At 37.7% G+C, this 23460-nt stretch overlaps 1 protein-coding gene across 3 annotated transcripts in view; it reads left to right on the top strand.

Annotated features, from left to right (window-relative positions):
* Positions 1-10766: 10766 nt before the first annotated feature.
* Positions 10767-23460, top strand: part of TPD52 (tumor protein D52) — a 371490-nt gene continuing 358796 nt past the window's right edge. Inside the window, exon 1 of one of the 3 annotated variants that reach the window (XM_007486911.3) lies at positions 10767-11235. In XM_007486911.3, coding sequence (XP_007486973.2) covers positions 11217-11235 — 19 coding nt within the window. In that variant the 5' untranslated portion in view covers positions 10767-11216. The remainder of the gene's footprint in view (positions 11236-23460) is intronic. The other 2 variants (XM_007486912.3, XM_007486913.3) reach the window with 2 other exon arrangements.

The following is a 23460-nucleotide window of genomic DNA, read 5'->3' as shown; positions in this document are numbered from 1 at the left end:
TTCAGTGAAAATACTTTATTGCTTCTATTCTTGTCCATGGTTGAGCTACATTTCTGCATCCTCTTCAATGGAAAGGGAAAAAACCATGACATCATTTCATAATTGTGTAGCTTTAAGGAGGTGTGGTGAGAAGGGACTGGGATCCCTTCATGGAGCAATGAGCAGATAATGTCCCTATGGGTAAAGGCACAAGATTTGTAGGAGGGCAGGGAATCCTGCCAACTGCCAAATATAAGGACACAAGACGTGTTCTGCACTGATTATGCCAAGATATTGGGTGAGATATCCTCAAGAATACTGAGAAACCAGAGAAAGAGGGGCCCATACCAGCTTGCTTATTAATAAGTTTTATTATGGTTGATTAGAGTAATTAGGTGAATTGGGGAGTTTACTCACAAGAGACCAGTCTTGGGCAAGCATAAGAACAAAGCAATATAGTAGATCCTTTCCACAAGCCTCAGGCTTGGTCAGATATTATATAGAAACATAGCAAAGAAGGTGTAGTGTCAGGGATAGCCCAAGGTCATATGCAAATTCGCTCATAGGATAGTTGGAGTTTCTTTTGCTGCTTACATTCACTCAAGGTAACTTCCATTTTTTTGTGGAGTCATAGGTCCTGTTCTCTCTCTGGCAACCACTGTACACTATGGAATGGAGGATGTGTCAGTTGCAGAGAAGTCTAGCATGCCTAGATCTAATGAATAGAGAGGCACAGTGATGTACTAGAATGGTACCTTCTAGTTTTTGTGGTTGCCTCAAGGACATTTCAGTTAGCTCTGGTGGGTATGATATGTAAATTCTTGATTAAAATTCTCTGGACACTGTATCTTAATTTATAATTATTATTTATTAAATGGACCAGGAAAAGAAAAGGCTGTTCCCTTTGCAAGCCTCCTTCCATAGCTATACCTAATGTGTGCCAGCACTCTCGCAGGCATCCCTGAGCCCAACCCCATGTGTGTGGCAGGACTCCCTTGGCCAGCGCTCAACCTCTAGCTGCCCCCTCATCCTCTGTCCGATTTGCATCTACACTGGCTTGCCAGCACTCTATGAGCCACCTCCTCTCTCTGAGGTTCTTTTTTTTTTTTAAGTTTATGTAATTAATTAATTTAGAATATTTTTGCATGGTTACATGAATCATGTCCTTTCCCTCCCCTCCTCACACCCCCACTCCTGTAGCCAATGAGCAATTCCATTGAGTTTTACATGTATCATTGATCAAGACCTATTTCCATATTATTAATATTTGCATTAGGGTGATCATTTAGAGTCTCCATCCCCAGTCATATCCCCACTGACCCATGGGATCAGGCAGTTGTTTTTCTTCTGTGTTTTTACTCCCACAGTTTTTCCTCTGGATGTGGATAGTGGTTTTTCTTGTAGATTCCTCCGAGTTGTTCGGATCACTGCATTGTCCCTAATGGAGAAGTCCATTACATTCGATTGTACCACAGTGTAGCAGTCTCTGTGTACAATGTTTTCCTGGTTCTGCTCCTTTCGCTCTGCATTACTTTCTGGAGGTTGTTCCAGTCTCCGTGGAATTCCTCCACTTTATTATTCCTTTTTGCACAATAGTATTCCATCACCAACATATACCACAATTTGTTCAGTCATTCCCCAATTGAAGGGCATCCCCTCATTTTCCCATTTTTTGCTACCACAAAGTCTCTCTGAACCCGACTTCCTTTCCCTGGTCTAATTTTTATGCTCCGTGCGATGTCACTTTTCTGAGTCCCTCTGATTTGGCAGACTTTAGCCTCAGGCTGGGTCAGAGGAGCATCTTTCAGATTCCAGGAGTTACCACACAATCCCTAGAACAGCCACACAGCACTATTACAGCATCTTCCAGCATTGTAGGGAGGACTCCATCCATCACCTCAGAGAGATGGCTCAGAAATAAGATCCTTTGCCTTAAAAGACTTGCCTTAAAAGTTGTTTGACAGTCTAGTGTTAAATTTTCACAAAATGTTATCTCTCTTCTGAAAGGCTCTCAGATATGGGGTCAGCATCCATTCCTTCCCATGTATGTCAGGCTATGTTGAAGAGGGATATCTCTCATTTCTCTAAAGGATCTCTCGCAGTTCTGCTTGCTGCCATCATTAAACACAATAGACAAGGATTTGGTGGGCTACATTTTATTATAATTGGACACAGGACATAAAGGATTTAGTGGCTGGGGAAAAAACCCAGTCCCACAATGTGAGTGTTGGTGGATTCTGTAGAAGCATCTCTCATCTCACTTTCATAGTGATGCCAATGCAGGGTTACACAATATTACCTACCTTTCTTGTGCCTTTCTGATCTACTTCCTTAAGACTTCTGAGAAAGAATGAGAAAAATCTATTACATGATTTTTTTAAAGCCCAAAATTCAGTCATCTGTTCAATTTTGGGGTCTCTGAAAAAGGAAAAAATGTGTAAGTAACAGAAGCTTTATGACTATGGTTATTACTTTCTCCCAATTCTTCTTCTCCCCATTCCAGTCATGTGTAATGTTCCCTAACCTAAGAAGATTTTCTCTTTTCCTTGCCAAGTTTCAGAGAAAGGAACATTGACATTATTCTAAGGAAGTCATTTATCTTCTCAATACTGGAAGTAATTCTCTAAGACTCTAAGTGGCAGAGAAGGCGCTGACCTACAATAATAGAGGGAATTTCTACACCTGGGAATTCCCTATACCAGTGGATCATAGATCTAGTACTTATCCCTGTCCTAAAGCACTCAACATAGATTATCTTCAAAACAACTTTAAGAAGCAAATGCTATTATTATCTTCATTTTACAACTGAGGAGACAAAGGCCAAGAGAAGTAAAGTGGCTGGTCCAGGGTCACAAAGCTAGTAAGCATTCTTATGCAAGAGACATTTTCCAGTTGCCCCTAACCTTAGTACCTTCCCTCTGAGATTGCCCTCCAATTTATCCTGTATATATCTTTTGTGTACATAGCTATTTGTAGATTGTCTCTTCCATTAGACTATGAGCTTTTTGATAAAAGGGACATGTTTCTTTTTCTTTTGTCTTTACTTCCTTAATACTCAACACTGTCAGGCATATAGTAGGTACTTAATAAATGTTACTTGACTGATTGAAACAAGAATTAAACTCAGGTCTTTCTGACTCTAAGTGCATCCCACTTAGGAAAAAGGGGATTTAAAGGGATGGGGGGAAAAGAATTAAAAATATGGTATGCCTTTACCCTATACAAATCTTTACACCAGGGGTTCTATTTTTCTGTCATTGTCATACATGTCATTTATATTTTTAATTAAATTTTTGTTTTTCAACCAATAAAATCTGCCTCCCACTCCCTCTTTGCCCTACTTTTCACTGAGAAAGAAAAACAAAAACCCTATTATCAATATATATAGCCAAGCAGCACAAATTCCTGTTTTAGCCATGTTGAAATATTATATATTTTTCTTTCTGTATTTGGAGTCCATCACTTCTCTGTCTGGAAATAAATAGCATATTTTATCATAAATCCTCTGGAATCTTGGTTGGTCATCATCCTATAAATCTTTCAAGGTTATTTTGTCTTTACTATATTGTTTTTATAATTGTATGAACAATTATCTTGGTTCTGCTCACTTCATTCATATGACTGAGTGACAAGATATGTACAGTTTAGTAAGAGTATGCATAATTTTGGGGTATATTTTAAATTTATATTCCAAAATGGCTAGACCAATTCATACCTCCACCAAGAGGGCACTAGACTGTTTTCTTAACCTTGGATCATTGAATTTTTTTTTAAGATTCTGATAATATATTTTAATATAATTGACTTCCTTTGTAATTTTATTTTATATTTAAATTTTTTATTTTTTGTACACTTAAAAATGTCATTATGAGAATGGTCCATTGGCTTCACTGAACTGACAAGTTAGGTGGTTCCTAACACAACAAAGGTTAAGAACCCCTGCTCTAGATGATAGGAAAGTTCTTCTCACTTTCCTACAAATTTAGAGTGATGTGATAAATACAGAATTAGAATTGGACAAAAAGACAGGGACAGATCTATGGTTTTTATTAGCATAGACAAAATCAAAACAGAGAGATAAATCTTGTCAGGAGTTAATATGTCTAATTTACATCATTATTAAGGACTTGTCTCTTAGTATCTGTTCACTTATGGGGAAGGCTAACTTATGGGGAAGTGGATAGAGAGACAAGTCTGAAGACCGAAGGTCCTGGGTTCAAATTTGACCTTATGCACACCACAGCTGTATGACTCTGGACAAGTCTCTTAATTCCAATTACCTAGCCCTTATTGCTCTTATGCTTTTGAACTGCTACTTAGTATAAATTCTAAGATAGAAGGTAAGTGTTTAAAAAAAAGATTCCCCTAAATTTAGTTTGATATAACAAGCATTTATTGACAGAAGTGATGCTGCCATATTCTCCAAGACTATGCTTGTGGAAAACAAGCTCTTGTAGGCTCTACCAAACTGGAGAGGCATTTAATATGGCTCCAACAACAGATTCTAGGACTGGCTTAGGCAGGAATAGAGAAGCTCACTGGGCTGGCTACTTGGGATAGATTCTTTGGCCATGTCAATTAATGAAACAAAGAACAAAGTGGTCCTAAGGCCAGGGCAGCAGAATTCCGAAGAAGAAAACATGAAGAGTTTTTGATCTACAAAAACTTGGTCCCAGATTCATTGAAATGAACACTACCTATTTTGTTTTCAGCTATTCCTGACCTGTATAGAACAGAGAACTTGAGTTGGAGGAGACCTGAGAGATCACTTATTCTAATTCTTTCTTTTTATTGATGAGGCAATTGAGGCTCAGAGGTTTAATGACTTCCCCAAGGCCTCATAGCTAATAAATGGCAGGTCATCTAACTCCAAATACAGTGCCACTTTCTTCACAGAATTCTATGCCATCCACTAAAAGAAAGTAAGAAGCTAGCTATAGTTTATGTTGAAGCAAAGAAATGCTTCCTTTCTCAGGACATTAAATTAAATTATTGGTCTTTTTTAACCTGTCTTTAACTTCCTGGACTCCCAAGGAGTTTGCTCTTTACAGTTTAGCTTTGGAAGATTTGCTATGGTGTTAAGTTGTTTTGTGGTTTGTTGCTTTGTTTTTGCAAAACTGTTTTATCATATTGCAAATGATTGTGATTTCTGGCCAACCCAAGAGATTCTTCATTTCATTTTGTCCAATTTCTGTAGGCTATTAGTAAATGAAGACTTAAAGGAAAGCAGATGAAGCCTTAGAGCTATGGTTTCCTCATGTATTAAATAATTTTGCATGTCTTGTGTCATCAATAGATTCTTTTTTGTATAGTTTGGCTAAGGAAGAAATTTAGGAGAAAAAAAAACTTCCAAAGAGCCAAGATGTTATAAGTCCAGTCAGTCAGCACTATGTAATTACAAGATAAATAAATTCATGTCAAGAGTCTATCTTGGCAAGAAGTTTCTTAAATGAGGGGTTAGCTAAGTGCATATAGGCATGTTGTTTAAATTTTAGCAACTCTCTCAAGATCTTTCTGAATCTTACAATATTCTTAATTACAATAATTACAATATAATATTCCCTGTTCATTTAAGACATATAACAAAGTATGTCATGTTGGATTTTTTTCTCCTGATATTGAAAGTAATTTATTTCCTATACAAAATGCACAAAAAATGGTCTTTCCAAGAGGACAGACTGTTAAGATCTGTGGTGGACACATCAACATTCATTTAAAAATGGAATATTTATAAAAATAATTTTCATTTCAAAATTGTAACTTGTGGTAAACATACAAAAATGTACTAAGTAAGCTTAGTAGAAAACAATCAGATCTTGAAATGAGACCAGGAAAAGTTCCACAGGATAAGGGATGGAATGGAATGGAATAAGGAGAAGGGGGAGAGGAAGGACATGTTTTGTTTCTAGGCCAAAAAAATTTAGTAAATGAAAGGAAAGACTTAATTGGAAACCTTCCATGCTAACATGTTAGATACAAGATATTTTTCCCTCTGTAAACAGAATGTTCTCTCTATATCACTAAAATGATTAAGCTAATAACAATTGTCCAAGGGTAGGCATTTTATGAACCCATCTGAGTTAAAACATGCCCCAAAGATTTTAGAGCATGGTGACATTATGTAAATATACTCTCTGAAGGGCAAAACTTTTGGGTAGTTACCAAAATGTAATTTGAAATATAGAACTGGAGTGCAGAAGAGAAACTAGAGATAGATATATAGATCTGGAAACCATCTGCAAAGAGATTATAATAGAACCCACAGGAGCTGATAAGATCACTAAGAGAATGTAGGGTGTAAAAGGACAATAGAAGAAAGCCCAGGAAGATACTGGGGGACTTTAAGTCAAAGGGAGTAGAAAGGACGGTCAGGAAAGGGAGAAAATAAGAAAGAGCAGTGTCAGGAAAACCCAGAAAAGAAAGAATAACCTGGATGTGTGTGTGTGTGTGTGTGTGTGTGTGTGTGTGTGTGTGTGTGTGTGTGTGTGTGTGTAGGAAAATCTACTGTGTATTGTTTATGTTATATTTCTTTGGAAATCAAGAGTCTAAGAATAATTTGATCTGGAATCTTGGATAGGTTATGGGTTCCATAGAATAAAAAAGTCAAGTCATCAAGCATTAATTAAGCATTTACCATGTGCTAGGATATGGTGATACAATGTGTCACGGGCAAGGTTCCCCCTTGCTCGGGACTCCAGGGTTTCCTGACAGGTGGCAAACGGTCAGTCAAAAAAACAAAAGGAAGACAACTTAATCATTAAGGCCATAGGACTGCTTTGAATCTGGTAGCTGCTCTGCCAAACCCAGGCCTGGTGTTTATTTTTATACCCATTTTCTTGGCACAAAGATACATTGCCTAACACACATGTTCAAAGAGAGATAATTGGAAAAGTGATACATTAACTTTTAACAAATCACTTGATTAACATTCTATAGTCTTGTATTGTGATTACAGACAGAATAAAAAGTTGCACACAAGATAAATGATTTTATCACAGGTGACTTAATTTTTTCATTACCCTGTAAGAAGTTTTGAGCTTACAAACAATCAAGGAAAATTACTTATTGCTTTTAATAAAATGGAATAATTAATCAACAGTTCTTAAAAGACAATTCAACAATCATATCATTGAGGTTGAGGGGTCCTGGGAACACAATTCAAATTTAGAATGATCATTTCTCAGGGTTCTTACTAAGGAGTTTCTGAGTTACTGATTTGTGTAATTGAATCACTGAGGCATATTGAAGCTTGGTGTACCTGTACGTTTTATATGGTCCTTTATGAGTAATTTGTGTGTTGACTTCATGAGAATAAGTTTTTGTGAGTGGGAAAGTTCTGGGTTTGGCCTGTAGCTACGGTTTCAGTGGGGATTACGTACCTAAGTAAAAGTTAACCCATGATAGTTTTTTGGGATTGGGTTTGAGGGGCTGACCTTTTGGTGATGTTTTGGAGAATTAGGGTACAGGTGTTTTGCTCTTGCATTATTCCTTTTGAGACTAGGGGGAATAGTAATCATATCAATTCATAGGTAAGGGGTATTGATGAGAGAGGTCATGTAAGGGGGACTGAGTGGGCAATCACATCTTGCCAAGGGCCACTCTGTGGCCTCCTTAGCTACCATGTATGATTCTGTCAAGGCGTTGTGGCAGCAACAAAAAAAAATGCAAAAACAGTTTCTTACCCTCACATTCTAAAGGAAGAGAAACATACCAACCACTTTGTACATATGAGATGTACATGAAGTAAATTGGAGGTAATCTCAGAGAAAAGGCACTGGTAGTTGGGAAGAGAGGTGAGTACTTTGCCCCAGTCAAGGAAAGTCTTCTTGTAAAAGGTAAGATTATAACTGAGTCTTGAAGGAAACTAAGCTAGGAGATAGAGTCAAGGAAAAAGAGCATTCCAGTCATATAGAATAAACAGTAAAAGGCAGAACCAGATTAAATGTCATGTTTGAAGAACAGGAAGAATCATTGAATATGTGGAAGAGAGTAAACTATAAGAAGGCTGGAAAGATAAGAAGGGTCTAAGTTGTGAAGAGCTTGAAAAAATCAAATGTAGGATTTAAAATTTTGATCCTGGAGGAAATAGGGAGCCACTGGAGTTTACTGAATAGGGGAGTGACCTGATCAGACATGAATTTTAGGAAGGTCATTTTGGCAGCTAAGTAGAGGGTGTACTGAAGTAGAGAGAGACTGGAGGCAGGGAACTCAATGAGAAAGCTATTGTAATAGTTCAGGCACCAAAATGATGTAAATAATACATATTGAAAAACAGAATTAGCAACAGATTGGATATATGGGTAATTTGAGAGTGAAGAGTTGCAAATGACACCTAGTTTATAAATTTAGCTGACTTGAAGGATAGTGATGTCCTCAGAAGTAAGAGGAAGTTTAGAAGGAAGTAAGGAAGCTGATGAATTCTGTTTTGGACACACCAATTTTAAGACTTTGTCCTAAGGACAGCCAGTTTGAGATGTCCAGTAGGCAATGGGAGATGAGAGATTAGAGGTCAGGAGAAAAGTTAGGGTTAAACAAACCTGAGAATCAGTTGCACAGACATGATAGTTGAACCCATGGGAGCTGATGAGATCATCAAGAGATAAGACAGAGGACAGAGCCTTGGTGTTTGTTCACCCACCATTAGTAAGTGTGACCTGGATGAAGAAGATTCTCTAAAGGAGACTGAGGAGTGTTCTGATAGATTGGAGGGAAAATAGAAGAGAGAAGTGCCATGAAAACATAGAAAACAGTATCATGGGGAAAACAAGTGTTTGATACTATTAAAGGCTGCAGAGGGATCAAGAAAGATAAGGACTAAGAAGGATGAGGACTACAGGTACATTATATTTATAATCATTAGGCAGACTTATTGGATAAATCCCTAATACAGCTTTCCTTATGAAAGAGATAATGATTAGGATTTAAGGAGTTGAATAGATAATACGGAAATATGTTTTGCATGACTTCAAAAGTATAATTGATATCATGTTGCTTGCTTTCTCAATAGTTAGAGGAGGAGTGGGTAGGAGGGAGAGAATTTGGAACTCAAAAATTAAAAAAATAATGTTAAAACATTTTTTACATATAACTGGAAAATATTTATGAAAAATAATGAATATATTAAAATTTGAAGGAGTTGAGAATGTTACGGGGTAGACTAATTATTCTAAAATACTTTGAAAATACAAAAATGATAAATGGTAAAGATCACAGCAATAGTATGGGAATTTGGGGGCAATTAACTTTGTTCACTTGTATTCTTTGTTTTTATTTCAACTTTCCAAAAATCCCTCCTCTTCACTCCCCCTAAAAGTCATCCCATATAACAAATAATAAAGAAAAATATCACTTCAGCAAAATGAGTCAAGGAATCAGTCAAATCCAACCTTTGCTATGTTCCGTCACAGTAGTACCTCACCCCTACAAAGAAGGGAGGTCAGTGTATTCTTATATCTGTTGTTTGTAGTCAAGTTTGGTTATCATAATTACATACAATTTTATTTAGATTTTGTTATTCTTTCTATTTGCATTATTATAGTCCTTGTCTATATTGTTTCCTGGATTTGTATCAGTTATCTTAGTTTTCCAAGGCCTCCCTATATCCTTTTTTAGATTATAGTAATATTCCATTGTCTTCATGTATTACAATTTGTTTAGCCATTCTTTTTTTTTTTTAAATTTTAAAACCCTTACCTTCAGTCTTGGAGTCAATACTGTGTATTGGCTCCAATAGCCATTCTTTTAAGGATGTATATTTAACTCTTTCCTGCTCTTTACTTTCTGGGCATTAATTTTTTTTTAAATAGCAAATTTCAAAAGATCTCCATGTTTAATTTTTTAGTTAATTACATGCACTGGATTCCTTTCAGCCACAAAATAATTACCCTTAATACTGACTCTTCTCAGTTAAACCATTTCCAAATGACTATCTTCTACATTGGCCATCTAAAAATCTATATTTAGCTATCAACAAATAGGGTTGAATTTTTTCAAGTATCCTAATGAAACATGCATATACTTTACTTACAACTTAGGTTAACTATTAATGTATTAACTAAGTACTATGTTAACTATATAATCACTGTAGGAGCAACATTTTCCTATGTAGTAAATGACAAAAATACATTGTAAACTTTGTAACCCTTTCACATTAATTATACATAGGAAAATGTTGATCATAGAAGTATATTTGTAAAAATAAATTAATCAACAAGCATTTATTAGATGTCTATGTGATGAAATCACAGTTTCCAATTGCTATCTCTACTCTATTCTGTGCCAGGCTAATAATGATGATAACAATTCATAAAATGATTATAACAAGTCATAAAATGATAATAAACAATGCAAAATTACTTCCAATAATCTTCCTGTTGTGACTAAGTGGAGTGTTGGACCTGGAATGAGGAAGACCTGAGTTAAATCCTGCTTATGCAGACTTCCTAGCTATGTGAATCTGGGAAAGTCATTCAACCTTTCTAAGGCCATTTTCCTTGTCTGAAAAATGGGGATAATAAAAGCAACTACTTCACAGGGTTGTTCTAAGGATACAACAAGGTATTGTATATAAGATGCTTTGCAAACCTCAAAGCTCTCTAAAATGCTAGCTATTATTATTTTTACACCCGCGATGAGTGAGACAAGACGAAGGCTTTACCAACATCAAGAAGGAATGTTTGGTTTAAAAAAAAAAAAGTAACTTGATGACTAGTATGCACACGTCGCCTCCTCCAGGAGCATCCCGTGGTTTCCGCCTTTATGATTCGCTTGTTTCCCTCCCTTCCCCCCCCTCTCCCGCCCCCCAGCGGCGGCTGTCACTTCTCCTTCCAGCCTAAGCCTTCTCCTCCTCCCAGAAGAGAACTCTCCCTCTGGTCCGCATCCATCCCCGCCCCAGGGCCCTGCCCCTCCCCGGCGGCCTCCGGCTCAGTGCTTCTGCTGCTGACTGCGGGGCGGAGCGGAGCGGAGCGGAGTGCAGTGCTCAGGTCTGCCGGGTCAGGTGGTTGGGTGACGCCCCGGGAAGGCGCTCTTCAGGAGGTGCGGGCCTGTGGAGAAGAGGTGGGTGGGGACTTTCCGGAGGCGGCGGCGGCGGCGGCGGCAGCGGCAGCGGCGACGGTAGTGGCTGTAGAAGCACTCGTGGCGGCCCCAGCTCCAGCCCAGGCGGCTGCTGCGCGAGCCTAGTCATTTCTGCGGCCACTCCGGGTCTGCCCACTTCGGGAGCCAGGGAGCGGGGAGCGAACATGGACAGCGGAGAACCAGGTGAGCAGGCGCCTGGCGCTCTCCGGCCCTTCGCGCGGTCGCTGCCCCGCTGGGCTCCAGAGGGGCAGGAGGGTTTGATGGACTGTAAGAGAAGGCTGAGTTGAGCTCATCTGCTGCTCCCGCTCGTAGAACACGGCTTTGGCCGCCTCCCGGCGGGAAGGAGAACCAGGCTGGGCACCCTCCTTGGCTTTCCGGGTTCAGGTTCTCCAAGAGGAGGGGCAGGTGCGGCTTGGGAGCAGGTGCTCATGCAAGTGCCAGCGCCAGAAGTTGCAATCCACTTGGGAGCCAGAGCTGGAGGAGAGGGAAGGATTGTTCTGGGTCCGTGCGGATTCGGGGAGGCTGGTAGGGGGGGTGATTTTCAGCAAGGCGTATATATGCGTGTGTGTTTGAGGCTGGTAATGGGGTGACTTCCAGCTAGGCGTGTGCATGTGTGTGTTCGTTCTCCTTCTTTCCCTGGAGAGTTTGCCTCCGGCAGCCAGAGAGGGCTGGGGCCTCCCCCACGCTTTCTGCCTCTGCACCTGCCCGACCCAGGGTCAGGCTGGTTGATTGTACTATGTATGCCTTGGAAGAAAGCCGGCAGAGAGTGGGTTAAGTTCAGCTTTCTGCTTATCTGTAGTAACTGGAGAGGTTTGGTAGGAACACTTCTCTTTCCCAGTCAAAAAGGCTCATTCCTATTTTCGTTGGAGTTTGCTGGAAGGCGAATTTTCAGCGTCTGCATTTCTGGTCTTCAATGGAAGCCTTTAGGGATCTGGAAGATGTTTTTTAGAGTAAATGGGGAGGTACTAGAAAGGAAAGGGGGCCGTGCTCTGACTGCCATATGTTCACCTCACACCCTGAAAACGAATTTATCCTAGTTTTTAACTAAATTGCCTGTAAAAACCAGTTGCTGCTTATAATAAACGAAATCAGTGAATCACTTCCCATTAAAATCCTTGTTTCAAAATGTGTTCACCTTACTCTTGTTTTCAGGTATAACTCTCACATGTAAGAATACCCTTACATGATCCTTGAAGTCTGCTTGTTTTGTGAGATAGCACTTGTTTACATCTGCTTTTTACAAATATATAAAATCTGGTCAGAGGTCTTGATCTTTAGAATCTCAACCAGGAACAGAATTGTTTTCACCACGGTTATTATAGCAAGCTTTTACTGTATGAAATTCTATTTAGGGGGACTTGCTTTAACCTATAGTCTATAGAAATAGATGGAACAGAAAACAGATGGCATGGTTGTACTTAAATTCCAGCACTTGTTACTTATATATGACAAATAACTGACACATATAGCACTGGAATTCTTTACCTTTTCTTCTAAATCCATTCCTCCTCCCAACTCCCCAGTTCATGTGAAGGACACTACCATTTTCTGACCTTCCATAACCATTCAGTTGTCAGTTCTTTCCACATTCTACATTCCCAAGATCGATTTCATCTACCTCCTTCTCTCTGCTCACACCTCAAGAACTTTAGGACAAGCTTTCATCATTTCTTCTCTGGATTATGGGAATAATTTCCTACTTTGTTTTCCTGTATCTAGTCTCTTCCTCTGTCCAGTCTATCCTGCACATAGCTACTAAATTGGTATTCTTATAGTACAAGTCTGGTTATGCCTTTCCTCTGCTTGAGAAGCTTCAAGAAGTGGCTCCTCATTCTTTTTAGAATAAACTTGTCTGACTTTCAAGCCTTTCACATTTTGTCTCCAACCTATCCTCCAAAATGAGCACATTGCTTGTTATGATTCAGCCAAATTTAAAAAAAAAATTATTATTCTGTTCCCGGTATATAACATTCTATGTTCCACCTCCATGCTTTTGTAGTGACAATACATTCTGTGCCTGCTGGCATGTTCTCCTTCCTTAATTCCCTCTCTTGGAATTTCTAGCTCCCTTCAAAGATTACATCTTTCCTCAAGAGGCCTTACCTGATCTCTTCTCTTAGTTGTCCCCGTGTGCCATGATTGTGTGTTTTTATTCATGGGTAAAGATGTATCTCCCTAATAGGAGAGTGTATTCAATTGGAGGGCAGGAACTGTCTATCGTTTTATTATTTTCCTTGCACCTAGAATAGCAACTGATATATATATGCTAGGCACTTAAGTGCTTGTTAATAACAATAATAAATAGCTAACATTTATGTAGTACTTTTAAGTTGGCAAAGCATCTTATAAATATGATCTAATTTGAACCTTACTGCAACATTGGGAGGTTGATGCTGTTATAATGCCCATATATAGAGTTAAGGAAACTGAGGCAGATAGGTTAAATGACTTGCCCAGGGTCATATGCTAATAATATAAAGTAAGATTTGAACTCATCTTTCCAATGCCAAGTCTAGCACTGTCTTATACAATCTATTTTCCTCTACTTTCATAAATTGAATATAGTCAAAGTAGGGTAGCAATAGATAAATAGCTATTCTAGACCAGCTCTAGCAAAGGGGTCAGCAACCTTTTATGAAGAAAAGGTCTTTGGAGTAATAGAAAATAGAAGATTCAGATTCTAGTATAGGTGAGAGGCATTTTAAATTGATTCCAGAGAAATTTTGATGCAGCCTTGCCTGTCATAATTTGTACACTTTCAATTTTATTTTTATGAATTAATACAAAAGAGCAAGAACTAGTTGTCTCTACTAGGCCTTTCCTATTGTGAATGTGTGTTAAGAAACTGGAAAGGGAAGGGCCTTTGAGGAACTCCAATTCCTAATTCATGGGTTGGAGCTAGACTTGAGTGAGCCCTTTTCTATTATATCTTTAGTAAAAGACAGATAAAATCAGTAAAATCAGATCAATTAATTGTTACCTTTAGAAGGGCTGGGAAAGCCTAAAGTTTAGGTTGGAGAAGGAAGAAGAAGAAAGTAATCCACCAGCAAGGGTGTGTGGTCAAGTGACTAAAGAGTCAACAGAGGATGGATGGTTTAAAGTGGAAAGGGATGTGAGATCTCTCTACCTGAGTTCTAGTGTTCTCCCACATTTTTTTTGTTATTGCTTTTGTATGCATTTTCCAGGAGTGTTCTGATCCCTGATACTCCTTAAGATTAGGACTGTTCTCCATCTCTAGGTCTTCCTTGCCCCCACAACCAAACTTCTATAGAGTAAATACTTAGTAAATATTTTTTCCCATTTGTTTTATTGTCATACAAAACACAACTCCATGTTGGTCCTTGTAAGAAATGCTTAGTAAATATTGAGACATAAAATCATAAAATGTTTCTCAGAGAATTTTGAAGTATTGTGCTGAGTATAGTATACTTAGTTCCAAAATGGAAAAATGCTAACTAGAGCATGAATAGTAGGAAAAAAACTCCCTGCTTCCCATTATAGGACAGGATATATATTTAATATTCTCTTGTAACTCTTCTAACCTTTATGACTAGAAGAGAACTTTAAAAAGACTCCTTGTAGACATAATTAAATATTTGATCTATGTTTTAATACTTGTAATTTTTTTGTTTTTACATTTGGGTAGAGCCAAAATAATGTTATCAGGAGAGTTCCAGTGACTTCAAATTCAATGGAACTGGAGGAAACCATGAAACCATGCCAGTTGGGGCCTCTGTAAATTTGTTTTCTGATGTCAACTGGGCCTTCATTGCCTCAAGCCACACATTCTATTATTCTTCCCTAAATGATTTGCTATTCCATTCCATACAGCATTTGTTCCAAAAAATGATCCTTCCTAAAGTCCCATGGCACCCCTTCTCTGCCCTCAGCCAGGAGATTGTGTTTGGTTTGAAACCAGACATCCAGCAGGCATCTCAAACTCAACATACCCCAAACAGAAACTATTACCTTTTCCACAAAGTCCTCCTTTCTTCCCAACTTCTCTATTATTTTTAAGGGGAACTATTATCCTCCCACTCAACCAGGCTAGCAATCCCATTGTTATTTTTGACTCTTGATTCTTACTTACCCCCTATATAAAATCCATTGCCAAATCTGGTCATTTGTGCCCTCACAGCATCTTTCAGGCTGGTTTTCATTATAATTTGGCTTCTGATCTTATTCAACCGAAATTGTTCCTTTTTGGTACCTCTGATCCCTTACTGCCAGATCCTATGGCCTTTCTCAGTCTTCTTCTTTCTTGACATATTTACTGCATTTGACACTGCTGACCACACTTTCTTCCTAAATACTCTAAGTCTTTGAGTTTTGTGTCACTTACCTCCTGCTGCTTCTGTCTCTCTGACTCCTTTTTTTGTTGCCTTATCTATCACTCCATGCCTACTGTCTACATGTCTACTTAAAAAAGCTACTGCTTTTTTAAAACCCCTTGCCTTCTGCCTTATCAATACTATGTATCAGTTCCAAGACAGAAGAATGGGAAGGGTCGGGCAATTGGGTCTTGCCCAGGGTCACACAGCTAGGTGACTGTGTCTTTGCAGGAGCCTCCTAGTTGGTTTTCTGTCTCAAGTCGCTTCCCATACCAGCCTATCCTACTCACCTACTGAGATGATTTTTCTAAAGAGTAGGACTGACCACTCTACCCCCTCTCAGTGGGTTTCAGTGACTCCCTTCTTATCCTTTGTATCAAATATGTAGACTTCTTTTTTTTTTTTACTTAAAGTTCTTCATATTCTAGCCCTTTCCTATCTTTCTAGACCTTCACCTTTAACTCTCCTCTGTACATTTTACATTTCATCAATTCTGTCCTACTCCTCCACCAAGATATTTCCTTCTCCCAACTCCATACTTCTGCCCTGGTAGTCTTTCATGCTTAAAATGCTCTGACTCCTTACTCCTGCCTCTTGGTTTCCATGGCTTTCAGCAGAAACTCAAGTCAAATTCCAGACTCTATGCAACCCTCCTCCCCCCAACCCCTACCCCATGCTTCTAGTACATTCTGCTCTGATTGCCATCCTTCTACTTTGTATCTCTTCTGTGTGCCTAGTTGTTTCCATGGAATCTTTTCCATTAGAAAGTAAGTTCCCTGAGGGCAGAGACTATCTTTTCACCTATTTATTTGCATCCTCAGAGTGTGGCTCATACATGCCATTAACCTGACTCAAGCTAACAAAGAATTTTTAGAGTTTTTCAAGGTGAAGTCTGGGAGCCAAAGAAAGTGACTCAGATATTGGATAAACCTATGTGACCCCCAAAGACTTTGGAGGGTTCTGGATCAGTGACATTACTGTCTGTCATATATACTATGGTCCAGTCAAACTGTTCTTCAATATTTCCATCTCCTTTTCCCTCTAATCTTGGAAAATATACTCATTCCTTGCCTCTTCCTGTTAGAATCCTGGTTTTAGACTTTTAAAAACATCATAGCTAGGTGGCTCAGAGGATAGAGTGCTAGGTCTAGAGATGGGAGGTCCTGGGTTCAATTCTGGTTTCAGACAATTCCTAGCTATGTGACCCTGAGCAAGTCACTTAACCCCCATTGTCTAGCCCTTACCACTCTTCTGTCTTGGAACCAAACAGTGTTGATTTGAAGACAGAAGGTAAAGGTAAGGGTTATGTGACACACACACACACACACACATATATACACACACATATATATATATATATTTGTGATTAGACTTGGGATTTCTATTCCCTCTTCAAACTGCCCCCTCCCCACATTTCCTTCTCTCTCTTTCTCTTTGACTTTGCCTCTTATTTTACTCAGAAAATTGAGGCCATTCCATGTCAGCTTTGCACTATTAAACCCTTTGACATCATTTCTCATGCAATTCCTCCCAGTCTGGAAAAAAAAATGCCTTTTTCTTTGTCAAGATGGTTTTCCTACATGAGTACTTGATCCATCACTTTTATATCCTGTTATCCAGTTTCTCCCTTTTGACCTCTTTCTATCAATTAATTTCTTTCTTGCCAATTTTAAATGTCCTCATCCTCATTAGACCCCACTAGCTTCTCAAGTTATCAGCCTCTTTTTTTCATCTCTTAGCCAAATTTCTTAAAAAAAAAACAAAACTATGTTCTCTGCTTCTACTTCATCATCACTTCATTCAACCCTTTGGATTTGGCTTCTGAGTTCATCATTCAATAAAAATTGTTCTTTTCAGTTAATAATGATCCCATATTTCCAAATCTTATGACCATTCACAGTTCTCTTCTTTCCTAACCTACCTTGATGTGCATTTGACACTGCTGACCACACTCTCCACCTAGATACTTTCTCCTCTCTGAATTTTGTCATAATGCTCTCTTGTTTCTTCTGCCTGTCTGACTACTTTGCTGTCTCATCATCTGTATCATGTCTCCCTAAGTGTGGATATTACCCAAAGTTCTGACCTAGTCTGTCTTTTTCCTCTAAACCAAAGGCTCTCAATCTTTTTTATGTCCTGGGCCTCTCTGACCATCTGAAGCATATGGACTCCTTCTCCAAATGTTTTTTTTTTTTTGGGAGGGGTGGCTGGTAATGATTTTATTTAAAAGTTACAGAACATATATATGGATGAGACTGGAAAAAGGAGAAAGGCTCAACAGGTTATTACTTTTTTAAAATAAAGTTTACAGATCCCACATGAAGAACTGCTGCTCAGCATTCTTTCTAGGTTACCTCATCAGTTCACATAAGTTTAATTGTCATCTCTATGCAGAAGACTTACAGATATATTCAGCTTCAGTCTTTCACTTGAGCTTCAATCCTGCATTGAATATTCCAGAGACTTCTTAAGCTCAGCATGTCCAAAACTAAACTCACTCCCCTCCTCAACCTTTCCATCCTCCAGGATCCCCTGTTTTTGCCCAAGGCATCCCCATTCTTCTAGTCACCTAGGTTTGTAACCATGGTACTATCTATCTTTGCCTCCTCAATCTTCCTCACTCCTACATCTCTAGTCAGTTGCCAGTTTTTGCCTTTTCTAACTCCTCTGCAGCTGTCACTCACACAGCTACCATCTTCTTTCAGTCCTTCATCACCACTTGACTAGAGCATTATAAAAGTCTCCTTGCCTCAAATCTCTCTATTCCAGGCTAAGCTCCAAATTGCTGCCAAAGTATTTTTCCTTAAGTGCAGATCTGTCCATGTACTTTTCTATCTCCAGGGGCTTCCTATTGCCTCTAGGATAAAATACAAGCTTCTCTTCAGCTTTTAAAACACTTTACAACCTGACCCCAACCTATGCTTCCAGGCTAATTCTGTAGAAAACTCTCTAACTTTGTGATCTAGCCAAATGGGCTTTTCCTCCCTTCCTTACACATGACTAGTCTATCTCTGTCTTTCAGTTTGTGCCTTCCCAGGTGCTTAGAATTCACTCAATCTTCTCTCTGCTTCCAGGAGTTTCTCTTCATTTAAGAAACTGCTCAAGCACCATCCTTATTTCCCTCCTCTCCTAACTCCTAGTGGCTTCCTCCCCAAGCTACCTTGAATTTAGCTACTTTGAATACATTTGTATTTATTTGCTTTATATTTATACTGAATATACTTGTATGCTGTTGCCATCTTCCTTGTTAGAATTTAAACTTCTAACTAGAGAGACTGCATTGTTTCATTATGTTCTCTTACACCTACTATAAGAGCTGGTGCACATAATAGATTTCTTAATAAATACTTTTTGATTAGAGGTTGTCCGGTCCAATGCTCTCATTTTAAAGATGAGGAAATTAAGGCTCAAGAGACTAAGGGATTTACCCAGACTCACATAGGTAAGGCATAGTGACAGTACTGAAATAATAATGATATATTTGCATTTTATTTTATAATTGGCCATAAGCTTGGGATGGCTATAAAACTGTCATCCACTTTCTTCATAATTTTGAATACAGTGAATTGTTGCTTCAATTCTATTAAGTTATCAGTCAAAATGTAAGAGGCTCATTTTAAAATTCAAAAACTTTATCTATCTTATTTGCCTAGATATTGTATAAACAACCTTTCTCCCCAGTAAGTCAGTTTAAAAACACTTGGTAATGATTACAGAAATAGGAGGAAGAAAAGAAAGCTACCTCTAAAGTCTTGAAAGTTTTATTTTTTTCTTTAAAACCCTTACATTTATCTTAGTATTAGTTCTAAGACTGAAGAGTGGCAAGGACTAGGCAACTGGATTTAAGTGACCAAAATCTCACAGTTTAGGAAGTATCTGACATTTTCCTGACTCCAGGTCTGGTGCTCTATTCACCCATTTCTAAAGGTTATGACCTTCCTATTGTTAGCTCAGTTCTTTTTTGGGGTCTAGAATTTAGGGAAGTGGTATGGGCCAAAATAAAGAATGCTGTCGTAAGGGCCAGAAATTTGGGTTGAATTTATAATCTGTGTGATGTTAGGTTATTTACATAGCTTCCCTGGACCACAGTTTCCTCAATGGAAAATGCAAGAATTGGGCTATATAATTTTTGAGGTCTCTTATGTATTTAAAACCTCTGATTTTTGATCTTTGTAAACAACTCAAGTCATAAGGTTACACACAGATAATTGGAGATATTCCTGGTAAAATATGAAATTGGTTAGACAGAACTTTAATGGGAAGTACCTGTAAGAAATAAGAGGATGTAGTTAGGTGGTGAGAAGAATGGCTATTCCAGAGATAGATATGTATTTTTTTATACCTCTATAATAGGTTTGTGTGGAAATACTTACCAGACAACCCTGAAAAATAGCTTTCTTAATATGAGCAAGGCTTTTAGATATAATATTTTTGTTATCAGGAATCATTTACTTGTAGTTTATCTCATTCTCATGCTGTAAACTAATAAATCTATTTATGTATCTTTAAATATAGTATGTAGTAAGTATACCTATAGGAGTGGATCATTCAATAACAAATTTGAGAAATAGAGTGCATTAAAGTCCATTAAAGGAGTTGTAGACCCAGTGACATCTCACCTATTTTGGAACTCCACCTATCCGAAACATCTGTAAGAACTAGGAAATACACACCACCCCCCAGACTTCATAATAGTTAGAATAAAGGTGATAAAGTTGGCATTCTTTATTCATGCATATTAGCTCTTAATCCTTCCTCCCCAAGTACCTAAAAGCAAGAGAAATTGATAACCTCCAAGAAGGGCATTAGTCTATTATAACATAATATTTGATCATCATAATGAAGACTAAATTCTTCAAATTTTGCTTAAGAAAGCAAGGAAGTATGCAATACAGTTTAGAAATATTTTTCTTCTAAATTGGCTAAAATAAGCTCTTGTAAATTCCTATTATTTGGAAGACCTGGCTATTAGGTGTGTACATGGATTTATACTCTCAAATCCAAATCACTTGGGCATTGCTGAGCCATAGTAACTATTTTTTAACTGCTGTGGCACAACTTACATTCCTTTAGATGAGAAATAGCATTAAGTTAAACATTATTAGACCTTGCCAGCTGATGTTACTTTCTAAACCAGAGTAATGTAGTTTAGACTAATCTCCCCCAGAACAATGAAAGCTGTCAGGAGGGGCATAACATACTTTTAAAAAATTTTTTTAATTTTTTTTAAAATTTTAATTAAATTTATTTTTAATCAATTTTTATTTTTAAATATTTTTCCATGTTTACATGATTGATTTTCTTTCTCTCTCCTACTCCTTCCCTGAGGCGACAAGCAATTCCACTGAGTTGTACAAATGTTATCACTTGATACCTATTTCCGTATTATTCATCTTTGGCATAGAGCAATCTTTTAAAGTCTAAACTCCAAATTATCTCCCCATAGATACATGTGATAAGTGATGTCATGTTCTTTTGCATATCTACTCCCATAGTTCTTTCTCTCAATATGGACAGCATTCTTTCCCATAAGCCCTTCAGGAATGTCTTGGCTTGTTGCATTGTTACTAGTAGCAAAGTCCATTACATTGGATTGTTCCACAATGTTTTACTTTCTACTTACAAAGTTAGGAGGGACATACTTAAACTATAATGTGGTCTGTATTTTTTACCAAAAAATTTTAATGCATGATGATCTTTGCAAGTGTTTTTATGACAAAATAGATATTTAAGCATTTGGATAGGTCAGTATTTCTCCATGCAGCATTATCTTTATTATTTTTTTTATAAACCCTTACTTTCTGTCTTAGTGACAACCCCAAAGCAGAAGAGCAAAGGCTAGGCAAATGGAATAAAGTGACTTGCCCAGAGTCACCCAGTTCAAAAGTATCTGAGGCTAGATTTGAACCTATATTTTCCTCACACCAGGCCTGGTGTTCTATCCACTGTGCCACCTAACTGCCCCTACCATTGTCTTTAACTAGTAATTTTTTTCTGTGCAAAGTCTATATTAATAATGTATGACTTTTCCCCTCTAAAGTAAACCTGTAAATTCTAAGAGAGAACCAGATGCTTCTAGGGGTTTATCTTCTTTAGGAAGTTGTAATAGCATTTGTCAAATACACTCTCATGTTCTTTTGAGAAATTACTTTCACTTACTTAGTGACAGTTTCCCACCCTGAAAGTCAGTCAGCTGTCTTTCCTGGGTCACTGCCTCTAGAAAGCACCATCACACTATTTAAAATTTGAGACTCTCAGCAATTTTAAAATTTGACCGACTGCAGATGTTCCTAGCAAATGTCCATTCTTCATGTTCACCTCATGTGAAGTGAATTTTTTTTTTTAAATGTGTTAGGGGCAGCTAGGTGACTCAGTAGATTTTTTACCTGGCATTTTAACACTTTTGCTCTGTCTAGCTTAGGGCCTTTGACTTGATGTCATCTGGATCTTGGTTTTTTAATTTGATTTTGCTCCTGCTTGTGGACATTCCTACTAGCATTTAGAGACAACTTCTTAACTCCTTTAATCATCTCATTTCACATAGGTGATCTTATAAATGTTTTGATAGTAGAGAATTGAAAAACTATATGGAGGGATTAATTATTCAATCAATATTTTAAAAAGGTCAATAGATAACAGATGGTTGAGTAAGAGCAATGTCTGGGCAAAAAGTCACCTCAAAAGAAAAAATTCAAAGTACTTCTCTCTCCTCTCTCACCTTGAATCTGACTTCCTCTGTTCTTTGGATATCTTTAATTCTTTCTTTTTCTCTGTTCCTCCCTACCTTTATTCCTAATTCAGCTATGTATTTGAATTTAAATATAGTATACCTATCTTTATTTATATTTTATATATTTTAAATTTTCATATATATATTATATACTTATTTTTATCCTTAAACATATATTATATGTTTTATATAATAGAATATTTTATTATCTTTCTATATAATATATGAATAAGCCTTTTATTCTTATATTATATATTTATATATTATATGTATAATTTATTAAGTACCTTCTGTGTGTTGGACATTGTGCTGAGTGCTGAGATACAGATACTAAAAAAGAAAGACAGACTTTGTCCCCAAGGAACTTACAATCTAATGAGAGAAGAAAATACCCAAAGGCAGGGAGAAAGAAAGGAGAAATGAGATATTTCAGCTGAACTCTCTCCTTAAGTAGACATTTGGAGTTCATGACATCATCCTCTAATCACAGAGGTCAATGAAGCTGATGAAATCTTTACAGAATGCTAAGGTTGCCTCAAAAAGGTACTTCCTAGGGCATGGTCGGTCAAAGAAGTCCTAAAGTAGTATAGTCTGGTGAGAAATGAGGGGATGTCTCAATTGAGAAGCTTAATGTATTATGCTTTTAAAAAAATAGGTGAGTAGAAAATAAAAATATTTTCCACTAAGAAAAAACTAGAAGTCATTTAATTCTTGGTCATCAATGGGAAAAAAGTTTTCTAATCATCTAGGTCCTCTCTGTAATAGAATCTTGTAATAGATTAGGAGAATGTCAGAAAAAATTTGGGGGGATTATCTGAGCAATGTCTGTTCTTATTTGAACTATTTGAGTCTTCCTAAAGAGGTGAATCTTTAAGTTTTCTTCCATGACAATAGCCTTTTCTGACCTGGAAAGGAAAGACTTCCTCTCCATTTCTTTGTTCAATAATGGCATAAATAATTTTTAAGATGAGGAGAATGAGAAAGAAATCAATTTTCCCCACTAAAGAAAAAAACATAGAAGCTTCAAGTCCCTTCCTAATCAGGAGAACAAACAGTAAATTTTCATTGCTTGTGGATTCTGTATTTGCAAATGTTCCTGCTTACTAAAATTTGTTACCCCCAAATCAGCACTAATGTTGCTTTCATGGTGTGTGGTCTTTTGCAGAGCAGGGGAAAATGTGAGTTGACCAACAAGTCCCTTTCCAGCTAAGGTTGAATGAGTAGATGCTCTGGTCTCCTGTTTGAACTCTCATATTGTAAACTGGTATCCTTTTTGTAGTTTATTTAGAGCCATTTTTTTCACATTTCTGTGCTTTTTTGGAAGTTTCACTGTATAAAATGACTCCC

The sequence above is a fragment of the Monodelphis domestica genome, chromosome 3, assembly GCF_027887165.1.
Source record: "Monodelphis domestica isolate mMonDom1 chromosome 3, mMonDom1.pri, whole genome shotgun sequence".
NCBI classification, from domain to species: Eukaryota; Metazoa; Chordata; class Mammalia; order Didelphimorphia; family Didelphidae; genus Monodelphis; species Monodelphis domestica.
Note: the sequence above shows the minus strand (reverse complement) of the source record. Positions and strands in the feature narration are given on the sequence as shown.